Source organism: Schistocerca piceifrons, chromosome 8 (assembly GCF_021461385.2).
Source record: "Schistocerca piceifrons isolate TAMUIC-IGC-003096 chromosome 8, iqSchPice1.1, whole genome shotgun sequence".
In the NCBI taxonomy this organism is placed as follows: Eukaryota; Metazoa; Arthropoda; class Insecta; order Orthoptera; family Acrididae; genus Schistocerca; species Schistocerca piceifrons.
The window spans coordinates 11,262,924-11,279,740 of record NC_060145.1 but is presented as its reverse complement, the minus strand read 5'-3'; the positions used below and the strand labels follow the sequence as shown (position 1 = coordinate 11,279,740).

At 37.5% G+C, this 16,817-nt stretch overlaps 1 protein-coding gene across 2 annotated transcripts in view; it reads right to left on the bottom strand.

Annotated features, from left to right (window-relative positions):
• The window catches only part of LOC124711125 (protein strawberry notch), a 265,197-nt gene that overhangs the window by 241,093 nt on the left and 7,287 nt on the right, over positions 1 to 16,817 (bottom strand). For both annotated transcript variants that reach the window (XM_047241011.1, XM_047241013.1), the window contains 2 exons: positions 15,180 to 15,288; positions 15,001 to 15,090 (listed from right to left, as the gene is read on the bottom strand). In XM_047241011.1, the coding sequence (XP_047096967.1) occupies positions 15,001 to 15,090; positions 15,180 to 15,288 (199 nt within the window). The remainder of the gene's footprint in view (positions 1 to 15,000; positions 15,091 to 15,179; positions 15,289 to 16,817) is intronic.

Here is a 16,817-nt window from a genome sequence, read left to right as displayed (position 1 = left end):
AACTTCTTATCCCACCCAAACCACACACCCCCACCTTTTACCTTCTTCCTAAAAGCCACAAACACTATCCTGGCCATCCTATAGTTGTAGCTTCAAAGCACCCACCAAACAGAATATCTGCCTCAGTTGATCAGTACCTGCAACCTGTAGAACAAAGACTTCCCTCCTACATTAAAGATGTCAACCATATCCTAGATTGTCTGAAATCCATGTCCATTCCACTCCCACCACACACCTTGCTTGTCACCATTGATGCCACATCCCTCTTATACCAAAATGCCACATGTACCTAGTCAGTCTGCTGCTGTACATTTCCTCAGTCAGCACCCACCAGATTCCAAACCTATGACATCCTTCCTGCTCACCATAATCAACTTTATACTTAGCAACAACAACTTCACCTTTGAGGAGCAGACATACAAACAGATCAGGGGTACGGCTATGGGAACCAGGATGGCTCCTTCCTACGCCAACTTTTTCATGGATCACTTGGAGGGTCTTTCCTGGGATCCAAATGTCTTCTGCCCATGGTTTGGTTTGGGTACATCGATGACATCTTTGCCATACAGACTCAAGGTGAGGCTGACTTGTTAAAATTCCTGAAATCTCTAAATACCTTCTCCCAATTAAATTTCACATGGTCCTATTCCAAATCCCATGCCACTTTTCTTGATGCTGATCTCATCCTCACTGAAGGCCAGTTATACACTTTTGCCCACATTAAACCTACTAACAAACAACAGTACTTTCATTCTGACAGTTGCCATCACTTCCATGTCGAACGATACCTCCCCTGCAGCATTCGAGGAAAACATAACTATACACCACCTTTCCCACATCATCCTTCACTGGACATAAATACCCTACCAGCCTAGTTCAAAAGCAAATTTTCCAGACCATCACATCCAATCCTGACACTGCTGATCCCTCCAAAAAACAACTTCGGAGCACACCACTTGATACTCAGTATTATCCTGGTCTTGAACATATTAATCAGCTACTTTGACAAGGCTCTGACTTCCTAAAATCTTGCCCTGAAATGAGTTCCATTCTGTCTGAGATTTTGCCCACCACACCTAAAACAGCTTTCTGTAGCCCTTCCAATCTCCGCAATATCCTTCTAAGACCCTGTGCTCCTTCTGCAGCCATCTCCCTACCCTATGGCTCCCACCCCTCTGACCGCCCCTGCTGCAAGACTTGCCCTATGCACCGTTCTATTATCTCCTGTATCAACTCTGTAAATTGCAAAATGTATACTATCGAAAGGATGGCCACCTGTGAAACGACACACTGTATACCAACACTGTTCTGCCTTTTACATCATCATGTCTACCGGTACGTTGTAAGTTAGGATGAATGGGCATAGGCCGAGGGTGTATACCAGCAACAAACAATATCCTGTAGCAGGGCATCTTCTACAACATGACAGTCATGACCTCAGAGGCTGTTTCACCACAGGCACCATCTGGATTCTTCCCTCAGACACCAGTTTGTCAGAACTTTGTGGTTGGGAATTAGCACTACAGAATGTCCTCGGTTCTCGCCACCCACCTGTCTGCAATTTACAGTAATTTATTCTGTCACAGCATTTCTTCACAGTAACTACTCCTTTCTTCACTCCCTTTCAGTTTTCTACATCTTTCATTTTCTGACCTGTCTAATGTTTGCCATCCCCCTCTGTTATTATGTACCATTCACTTAGCTTTTCACTTGCATTAACTTGTTCACAATGTTTTGGCAGTAATCTCTGTCTTGCATATTACCCTGTCTTCCACTTTTAAGCTCTCTAGTTTTCAAATTTCTTCCAGTACAGTCCCAACAATTGGTCTTTCCTTCTCATCCTGACTGGTAAGTCTCCCCTGACCCAGGGTTTTGAAAATTGATTATTTTCATTGTTATAACAACTCTCATTGTGAACATTTATATTTATGAATTTTTTATCTTCATACATAAGAAACCAGAATTATTTATAGGAAATCATTTTGAAGATTTGCACCATACTAAAAACAAAGATAATTTCATGGTCCAATCCACAGATTATAAATTAAAAGTGAAAAACTTCACAGAGTGGAACTAGGATTGCTGAAACATGTATTACATGCCATCATTGAGTAAAAAATGTTGTTATTCAGTCATGGAATTTTTAAATGGTGAAGTAGGTTTCTTAGTTGAGTATATAAACTTGTACTGATAGCTGCAAATTAAGATTAATTTCAAGGTTATTAATGACATATAACTTTGAATCAGTGATCAATTTCGTTACACTTATAGATCAAGACAGCAGCACTCTAATAGATACTCTATTTGTACAGCAAGAGGATGCACAACAAACACATGCGTTCCCTGTGATAAATGGATTATCAGACTATGATGCACATTTGATTAACTTACAAAATGTAGCGGGGTGTACAGTTCAGAAACCATTAAGTAAAAGTGTAAGGTCGCTCAACCCAATACCTACAGAGCACTTCAGAGAAAATTTTAAGAAATGTTAGTAGGGGAGACTTAAATGCTGGGTGTATAAGCGGACAAAAAAATTAAAAAAAAATGATTCCCCGGAGTTTTCCTGGTTAAAAATACACTTTTTCCACTTGAAAATACTCTGCTACCATGGTGAAAAATACACTTTCTCCCTGATAAGTGGCAGTATACTTTCCCCTGGAGTTGTAAAAATATCAATCCTTTGAATGGTAAAGGTTTTACACATGACATGGAACTTCAGAGAATTAAAAAACTCACCAAAAAAAGTTCTGTAGAGACCTGTGATGTGCAGCAACATTTATGCTGTGAATTTTCATTTGACAATATGCTGCATATTTTTCTATTCGTATTACGAAAGTACAGATTCGAAACAGCACGTCAGTTTCCGAACCATTGAAATCAAGATTGAAATGCAATTTTGTAAACCGGTCATCACTCATTTCACCTGATCTCATCAGCCAATGACAGCAGATATTCAGGGCACAGGACACGTGACATAGTCAGCCAATAGTAACATCAATGTTAAGTAGTGTGAACACACAAATAGGAAAAGTTAACAGTTTAAATTTAAGTACATAGCTACAAGAAAAGTTAAGCTTTCACATATTATATTGGTCTTTCTTTGCATACGTTACACTTTAAGATACATCAGACAAATGCACCAGTAAAATTTTAAATAATGACATTAATGACTGGTCTTCTGGGCTCAAAATTCTTCTTAGTGGCTAGTCCTCAATGTGCTAAGTTTTAAATGAGGGTCAAATGCTCTGTGATTTAAGAAATTCACTGCATATTCACACATGAAACATAATTCATCCTGTGTAAAAGGAAATTTACTATGAAACTAACTTTTTTCAAAGCACCATTCGCAATATCATCCCACGACCTGTTAGAAATAGCTTCGTTTCAGCATTTGCCAGAGCGTGCCAGAAAGGAAGGCGTTACTGCATTTGGGCAGCTATGATCACATAGAAAGCCCATATGTTCGTACATATATGGTATTAAGAGATATTATATGACGCCATAAAAGAAATAGGATATTCCAAGAGTGTCGGAATTTCGTACACCATACTAACACGCACAATTCAGCTTAAAGTGCACATTCATGTGTCCAAATTCACAATGAAGTAGGCCCCAACCTGATATCAAGATTTCAATGCTGTTTTTGAGATGCAAATTTTCTTGCAGTACCAGTACTGTACTACCTCATGTTTGGTTCTTTATTGTGGCATAATGCCACCCATGCCAGAAGATAAAAATCTGCACTTGAAATTCAGTGAACAGTTGAAACTAGCCGATAGCGCAGAATGAAGCACTTCGTTTCTAATAAACTGACTGCCTCTGGGGAAAAGATTAATAAAAGCCACATTTATTTAGCAAACCGACAAAAATAACATCATTGTCCTGCAAGATGACTGACTGCCAAACAACGTGGAAATAAAATAAAATCAGAAAACAACTAATAACATATGTTAGCCTTCTGTAATAATGTGAATGTACTTTAATTCACTTGATAGCTCCCACCCTCAGAAATCTGTTTTGTTTTCATTTGATGTGAGAAGTGTAAACAAAGAGGAGGCAGCAAAATCACTAAACACAAACATGGCTTATGTGGAGACTAGCCCCTCCCCACTACAACCCAGACCGCTATGTGCATGCAGTAATTGGCAGCCCAGGTGCGCCAGAAAAATTTTTCCAAGCAGCATCTGGCTGCTTGTTGCTGCTGCTGATAGGGCTAACAGCCACACTTCAAGTAGCCGAAAGTGAGAGAAGGTACTGCCCACACGCAACTCGAATGCGCGTACATGTGAGCCCGCGGCAGACGAACTTATGTAAAAAGTTGTGACATCAAGCTCGTCAGCAGCAGTTTACTGTTATGAAGTATTCCATAGTCTTCTTGCTAGAACCTTAGACGCAGTTTGCTGTTTATGTTCTTACCAGTCCAAATAACAAAAATTTAACTGAAGTCTAAAACAACGAAAAATTCCCGGAATCCTAAAAAATTGCCGGATTTTTTCCGGTTTTCTCCCAGATGAAAAAATTCCTAGGTTTTTTTCCGAATTTCCCAGAGGGTATACACCCTGATATAAAGAACCAAATACTAATGATAAATGCAACCTATTTCTTAATAAATTTATATCCCTTTTTGAACAATGTTGACCAAAAAAATTTACTAAATGTAACACCATGCAGTTTTCAAAGAAAAGATTACTACAGATATTAAAATGTCTTCAGAAAGAAATAGAAAACTGTTGACACACAAGAATTAGTAAAGAACCAGAAGCAATTTTACATTATAAAAATTATTGTAACATACCGAGAAAAGATGTCAGAAAATCAAGAAATATGTATGTTATGGAATTAACAACTTGGGCAATAAAATCAAATCAACATGGAATGTTGTTAGAAGGGAGACAGGAAAAGTAACCACTGGGGTAGGTAGTATTACTATTAAAAAGAATGATACCATCTTAACCAAGAGTACACAAGTAGCTAATAGATTTAACAACCATTTCTTAAGTGTACGTGAAAACACTGGTGCAAATAGTTCACAAGAAAAAGCTAAGCCATACATGGAAGAGTCAGTTCTGAGCAATCTTACCCACATTAATTTTCACATAACAACCTCTTGTGAAATAAGGAAAATCATTAAATATTTGAAAAATAAATGTTCTATTGGAGTAGATGACATCTCTAGCGAGATATTAAAACAATGGGGAGCAGTTATAGCTCATGTTCTGAGTCACATACATACATCATTAACTCGAAGAGACAGGTTAAAATATGCCATTGTCAAGCCTCTCAACAAAAGAGGAGGCACCACAGATGTCAAAAATAACCAGCCAGTATCCCTGCTTACAGCATTTTCAAAAATCATCAAGAAAGTAATGTACTCAAAAGTGGTTAGCCATTTCAACAGTAATGGGACAAATCACAATTCGGATTTCAAATATCCTGTTCCACTGAGACAGCAATATACAATTCCACTGCCCACATCGTAGTCTTTAAACAGTAAAATATCACCTATAAGAATTTTGTGCGACTTATGCAAAGCACTTGATTGTGTGAACTGTGAAATTATGTTACAGAAAGTACAATTCTATGGTATAAATGGAACAGCATATGAGTGGTTGAAGTCATATCTACAGAACAGGAAGAAAAAGTTTCTTTACACGGTTAAGTGATTTAAGGAAGTTTGCCACTTCACCTAACTGTGATGAAATTACATTAGGTGTACCAGACGGTTATGACCTCCCTACTCATCTGAAAGACAAAGCTAAACTGACATTGTTTGCTGGTGATACAAGCATCATTATTAATCCAGTAAAGGAAACTCCAATAGAAAATGATACAAATAATGCCTTCGGAAAAGTTATTAATTGGTTTTCTGTGAATGGACTTACTCTGAACTTTGAAAAAACACAGTATATCCAATTTTCTGCTGCAAGGATCACAATTCCTTCAATAAATATAACACACCTACAGAAATCAGTAGCAAGGGTGGAGCATGTTAAGTTCCTGAGCAAACATACAGATGAGAATCGTTCTTGAGCAAACATACAGATGAGAATCGTAACTGGAAAATTCATATTTTGGATCTCCTGAAGTGACTAGGATCAGCAACATTTGCAATCAGAATAATTGCCAATTTTAAGGACACAGAAATTAGCAAGCTAACATACTTTGCATACTGTCACTCTCTAATGTCATACAGAATAAAATTTTGGGCAACTCAAAGCTTATGCAAAAAGTATTCACTGCTCAAAAGACAGTGGTTAGAATAATGTGTGGGGCTCATAGTCGCACATCTTGTAGGCATCTGTTTAAAAGGTTAGGAATTCTTACAACAGCCTCACAGTACATTTACTCAGAAATGAAATTTGATCTCAACAACATGGACCAGTTTAAAAATCAACAGTGACATTCACAATTATAACACCAGAAGAAAGAAAGACTTACACTATCCTCTACTTAAGCTGTCTTTACCACAGAATGGGGTAAAATATGCTGCTGTAAAACTTTTCAATAAATTACCAAATGAAATAAAATGTCTGACAGACAGCAGTAACAGTTTCAAAAACAAATTTAAATCATATCTCCTTGACAACTCCTTCTATATCACAGATGAATTCTGGAATAGGAATAAATAAATCTATAGGTATAATATAGGCATTTTGTGCCATTAAAGAGAATGGGGTAGGTAATAAAAATTTTAAGCTTTAAAAGGGGGGAAAAAGTCTTGATTCATGTGTGCATTTCTTGTGCACTTGACACGTTCCACATCATAACGGTTACCGTGAGATTGATCAATGGAACACATAACTAACTAACTGCATGTGTCTCAATTATATTATGCATTAAACCAATGATTTATGGTGTACATACTGAGATAGTAAAATTCTGATTATGAGGGTGTGTAACATTGTTGTACTGCACTTCACAGAAGATACTTATTCAATGGAAGGTTGTCAGCCGGTGCTACTGATTACTGTACTTTACAATCTAACATGTAACTCCTGACTACATCTTGATTAAAATTTCTGATTAACTGGGACTGCATGAGTTTCTATAATCACAGTCCTCAAATCATGTGTGAATTGTTGCTGATGTGTCATAACAAAGCTTCGGCTCACTTCCATTGTTAAAGTTCCACAATAGCTAACACACTGTTAGTATGAGCCACACCTGTTCATTTGTCATCAAACAAAGTGAGCACTGTCATATTCTGTCCACACAGGTAGCCATACATGGCAGGCTCCCTTTTTGTATAAGCCATGATCGAGGAGCAGCCAATAGCCATTGTGATTACACTGTAATGGCATATGACTGATGTAATTAACAAGTAATTTTACATGGGATTCTGTATCACCAGGGAGATTCCATGGTAACTCATGTTACATTTTGAGATCAATGTTATATAATGTTGGCTTTTTTCCATAAACCCATATTTGCTTTCGCAAATCATCATTATAAATTGTGTTTTTCAGGCAAGGATCTTGAATTGTTATTTAAGCAGGAAAAAAGCATTAAAATTAAAGAACAAGAATGTAATTTATGTTGTGACTCCTGTTACAAATTTGGGGCATCCTATTCCAAATGTACATTTTAGGTCAAAAGTGATCTTGAACTATTAGGAGTATGGATCTGGCTTTTATCACAGAAAATGTATATTAGGTTGGCATTCAAATGACACAGTCACCAATTTCTAAAAATATTTGTACCACATGAAATTTTGTAATATTTTGAAAAAAGGCGCGTCACTCAATGTTACGTGACCCATGTTACTTGCTATTTATTGTTGGAAAAAGTTTTTTCCTGTAAGCAGAGATATGAAAATATGACATTATGTACCAAATAAGATAAACTTAACATTAACATTTCACTTCTTAAACACTATGAAAAATTATAAGAGCGTGACATCTGGGAAAATAAACTGTAAATTCAGTTTGAAAGTCCGAGAACTGAAAATATACTCTTGCACCGACAACATCAAGTGGATTAATTGTCTATATAATTTCATCACATTTTACAGGCCATTTCCAATTGTGACCAGCATGCTCTGTTGCACTGATTAAGTAAGAATTTCCCAAAACTGCACAAACTTCTCCAGCATTGAACATTGAATTTAGAACCATATTCTACTTTGTACCACTCTCCAATTTTCACATGTTCTATAGTTTCTTAAGTATGGAGACAGCAGATTTGTTTGTAGTACTCTTTTCTTGTAGTGAATGCAGTGAATTTTTTTTTATATTTGGTACTGATGGTGCTGAAGAAAATATTTAAGCCAGATTAAGTTGATTCCTTGAATTTCATCGATAGACATAAAAAAAAACCTGCATAGTTGTGGTACTTGCAGCTGCCTAAGCAATAGTTAATGCATCATCTACTATGAATTTTCACTTTTTTACTATAGTCCACATTTGACGTTCCGCAACTGCACCAATTCCATCTACAGCTCCTTTACCATGGGATGCAGCAAACAAGTTCCAATAAATTTCCACATTATGGAATGAATGAAGCAGTAATATATTTTTTTATAAATTGTGAAACAGGTCCATCTGACCAGACTGAAACTACCTTCACATTTCCAGGTATAACTGACAGTACCTTGCTAGTGTATGCAATTGCAGTATCCTTGGAGTGGTTTAAGTTGTCTGTAGCAAAACAACTGAGTGGCGAGAACCTGAATGCCACAGTGAAAATACTAACTTGCGCTTGTGCCCAATCGGCACTTTGCCCCTAATCTTGATGAAACAGGTATAATTTTCAGCATAATCAATACGCAACAGTATAAACTCCTTAGAATCTTGGCTCAGAATCATTTCCTTTTGCTGATAATCTGATGCTCTCTTTGTATTTCAATGAAGCAGAAACTGAGGAATTGTGGAAACTACGTATTTCACTATATCAGCTGTAAAGCCTTCTTCCTTGACTTTAATAATTTTAAAGCTATTTTCTTCCATCTTCCAAACATACCATGATATATTAACAATTTCTAGCTCATCAATTTTATAGGCTTTGTTGAAACCTCTATCATTTCAACATGTGTTACATTCATTACACCAACAAAGCTCACTTTGTGGCTAGCATATAATGGTTGATACAAACATGTTGCTGTAAGCTGGAATGTTATGTTTCTTATGAAGGCTGCTGATAACATTCATGAAATTTTCACGGTATTTACACACAAACATATGTTATGAGGTAGTTTGCTGCTTAATTGAACATGTAGTGGGCGTACTTCTGCAAACTTGGATTTCCCAATTTTAACTTCAGGGTGTTCCTGTTTGAATATCTCATATGTTTCCATGATGGACATGACTAAGTGGCGAATATGAACTGCCTTTTTCTCATTATTTTCTCCAATTACTATTGTGTGCATCCTGCCAGGTGACTGGTGACAAAGTCATCACGACAGCAGAAACCAGTATCAAGTCTCTATTTTCAAAACTAAGGCCTCTACTTTGTGGATTACTGCCTTGACTGGGTCTTTCAGACTTTCCACCTGATGAATTTCCACACAAGTCACTGAACAACGCATAAACAACGACTTTACATTGTGGTGAAGAGGGCAAGAAACAACTGGCTCGAGCCATGGCTTTACCCAGAGCACTGTGCGACTTTTTCTAGCTCTCTCCCTAGTTTTACCACTTCTTTCTTATAATAAGAGTTGTTGCTTATGTTGACTCAACTGTAGAAACTTTTGTTTCTGCTTCTGCTGGCTTTTTCTAACTTCTTCCAGATGCTGCTTCTGAAGTTCTTATATTTTCCATCACCCTTTGACTTTTCCCTCCTCCTACTCAGTCTTTCTGCTGCTGCTGAGAGCATGCTCTTCTTCTAACCTTAAAATAAAACTGTGACTCAGATTATGTGACTCATGTTACACATTTAATTTTCTGTTTTTACAATATTGGCTGAAACTGGGAAATTTTTAGTAGTGATATTATTTACACATTCACACAAAGAAGTAAATTACTGAACAAGATGAAGTTATCTCTAACATCCCTCTTGATATAAAAACTTAATTACATGAAAGTGACCCAAGTTACATGAAAGTTCATTCTGTTGTATTATATTATTTATCCAAGCCTATAACTTACCTGCTTAAGTTTTATACTCTTCATGCAGTACATCAGCGTATGTAACAGTAATACACATGTCAAAAAAAGTTTTGCATCACCTCAGTTCCGAGAGTTCTGGAACCTATACAGAAAATTGGAATAGCGATCAACATAAACATCATTTCTGTCCTTTTTATTGGTCATGAAAACCACACATTGCATGTTGTACCACCGTACAGTGCGACCTTCAGAGGTGGTAGTCCAGACTGCTGTACACACCGGTACCTCTAATACCCAGTAGCACGTCCTCTTACATTGATGCATGCCTGTATTAATCGTGGCATACTATCCACAAGTTCATCAAGGCACTATTGGTCCTGATTGTCCCAACCCTCAATGGCAATTCGGCATAGATCCTTCAGAGTGGTTGGTAGGTCACATTGTCCATAAACAGCCCTTTTCAATCTATCCCAGGCATGTTCGATAGGGTTCATGTCTGGAGACGTGCTGGCCACTCTAGTCGACCGATGTCATTACCCTCAAGGAAGTCATTCACAAGATGCGCGCAATGGGGGTGCAAATTGATGTCCATGAAGACGAATGCCTTGCCAATATGCTGCCAATATGGTTGCACTATCGGTCGGAGGATGGCATTCACGTATCATACAGCCGCTACGGCGCCCTCCACGAACACCAGTGGCATACGTCAGCCCCACATAATGCCACCCCAAAACAGTAGGGAACTTCCACCTTGCTGCACTCGCTGCAGTGTGTGTCTAAGGTGTTCAGCCTCACCGGGTTGCCTCCGACGAAGGCATATGCAACACTCATCAGTGAAGAGAACAAGATGCCAATCCTGAGTGGTCCATTCGGCATGTTGTTTGGCCCATCTGTACCGTACTGCATGGTGTTGTGGTTCCAAAGATGGACCTCGCCATGGACGTCAGGAGTGAAGTCACGCATCATGCAGCCTATTGTGTGCAGTTTGAGTCATAACACAACGTCCTGTGGCTGCACAAAAAGCATTATTCAACATGGTGGCGTTGCTGTCAGGGTTCCTCCAAGCCACAATCCGTAGGTAGTGGTCATACACTGCAGTAGTAGCCCTTGGGCAGCCTAAGTAAGGCATGTCATGGACAGTTCCTGTCTCTCTGTACCTCCCCCATGCCCGAACAATATCACTTTCGTTCACTCCGTGATGTCTGGACACTTCCCTTGCTGAGAGCCCTTCCTGGCACAAAGTAACAATGCGGATGCGATCGAACCATGGTATTGGCCATCTAGGCATAGCTGAACTAAGGACAACACAAGGCGTGTACCTCCTTCCTGGTGGAATGACTGGAACTGATTGGCTGTCGGACCCCCTCTGTCTAATAGGCACTGCTCATGCATGGTTGTTTACATCTTTGGGTGGGTTTAGTGACATATCTGAACAGTCGAAGGGACTGTGTCTGTGATACAATATCCACAGGAGTTCTGGGAACCAGAGTAATGCAAAACTTTTTTTTGGTGTGTGTAAATAATGATATGCTAATTCGTACCTGCCTATTAGTTGAAATGAAGGTCCAAAATCTCAAGTAATTCACATTCGTCACATGAAAAATATATGGCCTTATAAAAATGGCTACAAATTATGGAGGGAAAGCAATAATGGGCCACAAACCATTGTTGCCATACAGTAGAAGGTCCAGCCTTTTCAAAAAATATATAAAAAGTAACAAATTTTAAACTTTTAAAAATCTTAAGTGTGTCCTACTTCGCCTGGAATATCCCTACACCACTCAAAATTCGTAAGTTCATAACAGTGCTTACAGACACATACATTATCATGGAAAGTCTAAAATATCATGTCTCGCTTCGAAATACAGGTAAATCTTGTTACACACAATAGTTACGTTCCACCAAATTGTCACACATGCAGAAGTTGCATAAATCAAGAGTAAATTAATATGTAAAATATGGGGATAGGTTCTATTTACTCACATATTGAGTTTAAAATAGCAAAGTTTTTTAATATTTTTACCAAAAATAACCATTACCTTAGCAAATAACATTTTACTACAAAATTTATAGACTTAAAAAAAAAAAAAAAAAGAAAAAAAAAAAAAAAACACTGCAACACAAAATAATACACCAAAACCATCATTCCTTCTCCAACAAACTCTCAGCACACTCTTTTCAAAACCTTTTAGTCTCCTAGGATTTTAAAAGTGGTAGATAATAAGGGGTTTTAATTTGCAATTCCCTACAGCACTTCCCTTGAAAACAAGAGTCATTGTGTTTTGGCAGCGTTCCATGCAGGTGCTGTTTTTTCTTCAATAGTAATGAATGTGCAGCTCGGCATTTGTTTCCAGAATTAGCCTGAAAATCTGCTCTGCAGTACAGTCTTTTTCTCTCACAATTTCTTTAAAGCAATTTCTATATTTCTCTGCTCTGCCTTCTCCTGTCATCTTAATCTAGTGAAAACGATGCTTGAACTGATTGAACCAACCAGAGCTGGCCAAGAAAGATGCTGGATCATCCTTTACTTTCATCAAATCTGTATAAGAGCTCTTGACTTTAGTTTGAGTAGCAGCTCCAGAGAGAGGCAAATGTTGTTGGTTGTGGTGTTCAATCCAATGGCTTTGCATTTTTTCCATTCTTTCCATAGTTGCTGAGGGAGATTCGGTCCTCTAGTCATACTTAAGTCAGTTAACGACTGATAAGTTTTTCGAAATGATTCTGCACTGTCACGAACAGTTCTCACAAGTCCCAAAGCACAATGAGTGTCAATAATGCACTTACCTTTCACACAGTGATCCAAAGCTCTCTCTTTGTTTCTAATGTCTACAACTTTCATACATGCTTCTTTCCCCCGACAGGCAAAGTTTCTTCCCTTTAAGCTGATATTTTAAATACAAATCCCATCCAGTGCATCTTCACAGTTCTGACAGTTCAATTCTGGACAAATACGACAGGGGAAGTGCGTTGAGATGCTCTAATGCATTACTACTTACATGTACTGTTAAAAGGTAGCAGCACTGGACTTAAAATTAAAATCACATCTATGCGAAAATGCGGATAGTAAATCTACATATAACATGGTCTATCTGTATTCATGAATGTCAATAATAGTGTATACAACCCCAGTACGCTTGGGTTAAGCTACTGTGATCAGACTACTGATTGGCCCTTGTAGGTATTATCTGTTTGCTGTTATGTCAACATGAACATGAAAAAGCAGTATAGTGATTTCCACATGGTGAGTAACCTCCAGATTAATCACAGTTTAGCCTATGAAAGCATACACAACCTGTTCAAGTTCGTTAAGTGTGTTCGAAACGGGTGGCAATGGTGTTTGTCATATAGCACAAGCACAAACTTCATCGTGATCTGCCAACTAAACAGCGCAAGCATAAACTTCGTTGAGATCTGGCAACTCTTACTGAAACCCTGCAATGAAGCTGGGCAAGCACTGTACGCAAATTATGTCACAGGAGTTAAAATGACTATCAAGAGAAAAGATCAAAACATCACAACATGCACTGAAAATATTTGGGCCCACAGACCCAAAAGAAATTAAGAATTTTGGCTTTTGTGGGAAAGATACTGTTAACGGCCTGTTTGAACTAAATAAGTAGCCTGGACAATTACTTCAAGAAATACAGTACGATTAAAAGGACCAGATACGGAGAAAAGTCTATCAAAGTTACTTGTTTATTAATTTGTTGTTCACTTTTAGTCTGTTAGCTACATTTTCTAAGTTGGAATGTATGTACCAAATAAAATTGCATACACAAGACAATGTAAAATTTAAATTTTCCATCGTGTTTCAGTGACGTGGCCAGGAGTGTGTGTATGTTGGTCAATAACCTGTAGTTGCATCACAGTGTCTATTGTCAAAACAATATTGTTCGATGATAATACAAGTTCACAAACTGTCCCACATCACTGAAACCACAACCTTCTTGGGTTTAGAGGTGTTGCAATTTCCTACTTACAGCCCAGATTTCACATTTTCTGTTTAAAGAGTTTGCATTAGTCACAAGGCCTTTTTTGTGTATAGACGGTTACATGGTCAACTGTAAATAATCTTGTTGAAAGAATTATGTAGGTTTGTGCACTGCCATACCAAGTGCAATGGAAGTGACTACATACAAAAATTATGTCTTCCTTCAAATGTTGCCTCTATTGTGCAAATGAATTTTTAATAAAAGTCCCCATAACTGTTTTCTTGTGCACAATTACAACACTACACTGTCTTGTGGGCATACATTCAGAAACTACCTACTTTGACAATTAAAAAAACATGAATTGCTCAACTTATTCGAACATTAACAAAGAAAAAGTTATGGAAGGGGGAGTGTGAAATAATAAAGCACATCTATAATAACTATAGGATTTAAGGAGTTAGACATTTTGACTGCTGCTCCAAACTAAATTTATTCCCTCATGAAATTTGTTGTAAATAATCCACTGCAGTTCAAAAGGAACAACCATGTACATAATTAGAACACCACAAGGAAAAATGACCTTCATTACACCGCATTAAGGTTGCCTTTAAAGCACAATACAGCAATCAATTTTTTTGATAACTTACCCAGTGATATAAAATGTTTGACACGCTACAGAGTAAAATTAGAAAACAAACTAAAAAAGTTTTTCCTGGACAACTTCTGCTTTTCCGTAGAACAATTTCTATTATTGTAATGTGTGACAGGTGATGGGTAGGAATTACTAACACACATCTGTATATTTAATAATAACAAAATGAAAAATTTAAATGATCGGGCATGTAGTAGTCATATTTACAAATTGATGTGAAATTTGAATATAAAATTACTTGTTCCACACTGTTACAATTTATCATGCAAATTATCTCTAAAACATACAACTAGCTAACTTGCCAGGAAATGCAACTCAAATGACAGTAAGTTCTAATTGTAGACTAGAAAATGATGAAATGAAAGTATACCAATTCCATCTTCTGCCTTGACTTTGCTGTCCTTAGCCTCCTCCTTCAAAGTGCTTATGGCAGCTGCTGTAGCTAAATCTTTGCCCCCACCTGAAATACAACAAAAACAGTGCATTACAAAGTACAATCTTTTTTTTTTCCCTTGCTTTCAGTAGCTACTTATAGGTTTCATGATCTACCTGGAACTTCAATTTTATCTGGATCCTCGTCATCATCAAAATCACTGCCTGACCCAGCTGAATTGTCTTCACTATCACTCATTTCTTTGTAGTTAACCTTCTTTGTAACCTGAAAAAACAAAATGAATTTATAACAGTACTTTCTTAAACACGCAGAGTCCATATCTTCATCTACATTTATACTCTGTAAACAACCATGAGCTGCATGGCACAGAGCACGTGACATTGTACCAGTTATTAAGGTTTTTTCCCATTGCATTCATGTACGGAGAGTGGGGAGAATGATTGATTGAATGCCTCAGTGTGTGCAGTAATTATTCTAATCTTATACTCATGACCCCTATGTGAACAATACGTAAAGGACCGTAGTATATTCCTACAGTCATCATTTAATAGACTTTCTCAGGATAGTTTACATGTATCTTCAAGAGTCTTCTGGTTCACTAATTTCAGTATCTCTGTGACACTCTCCAAAAGATCAAACAAATCTGTAATTATTCATGCTACCCTTCTCTTTATACACTCAATATCCTGTTAGTCCTATCTGGTAGGGGTCTCACACACTTGAGCATTATTCTAGGATGGGTCGCATGAGTGATTTGTAAGCAATCTCCTTTGTAGACACTGCACCTTGCCAGTATTCTACCAATAAACCGAAGTCTACTATCTGCTTTACACATGACTGAAGCTATGGGGTCATTCCATTTCATACGCCTACAAAGTGTTACACACAGATATTTGTTCAAGTTGGCCGATTCTGACTGGGACTCATTGATATTCTAGTCATAAGACACGTTTTTTCATTTTGTGAAATGTACAATTTTACATTTTTGAACAATTAAAGCTCATTGCCAATCTTTGCACCACTTTGAAATCTTATCAAGATCTGACTGAATATTTATGCAGCTTGTTTCAGATAGTACTTCATTATAGGTAACTGTATCATCTGCAAAATGTATGAGGTTGCTATTAATATTGTCTGCAAGGTCATTAAAGTACATCATCAACAGCAAGGTTCCCAACACACTTTTCCGGGGCGCACCTGAAGTTACTTCTACATTTAAGGGGATACGGAATCACCTATCCCCGCAATGTTAATATATGCCTACTATAGGGAACATTTTCTCACAAACTACTGGAGACAGAGAGGTAAAAATTTTACTGTATGTGCATTCATATGTTACAACAATACTGAAACAACAGTTTATTGTCAAAGTATTTTCTTACAGAGATATTGTACATTTATTTTTAAGTAAATTTTTTCCATCGCTTTTTACTAGACTATCACCCCTAAGTCTTTTGTAAATCAAGTAATTAAAGAATCGTTGTTTCAGTATGTAATAGGGACCTATGTCACTACGTCATAAAAATTTCAGACTTCTAGGTTGACCAGTACCTGAGATAATGTTCCTAGATGAAGTAAAAAGTAAACTTACGGGAAACGGAGAAAGAAGATTAAAACATTCCTGATCCGTAGCTAATACCCCCTTCACAGTCTTCATAATCATCTTCAAGTCTTCTTTTGGCACCCCTCTGCACCTGTCTTGCTTTTTTCACTAATGTCTTGATTATATTATCAGCATGCCTTAGTCTGTGCTGATCTAAAAAGAACATAGCACGTACCGTACGGGAACCAAC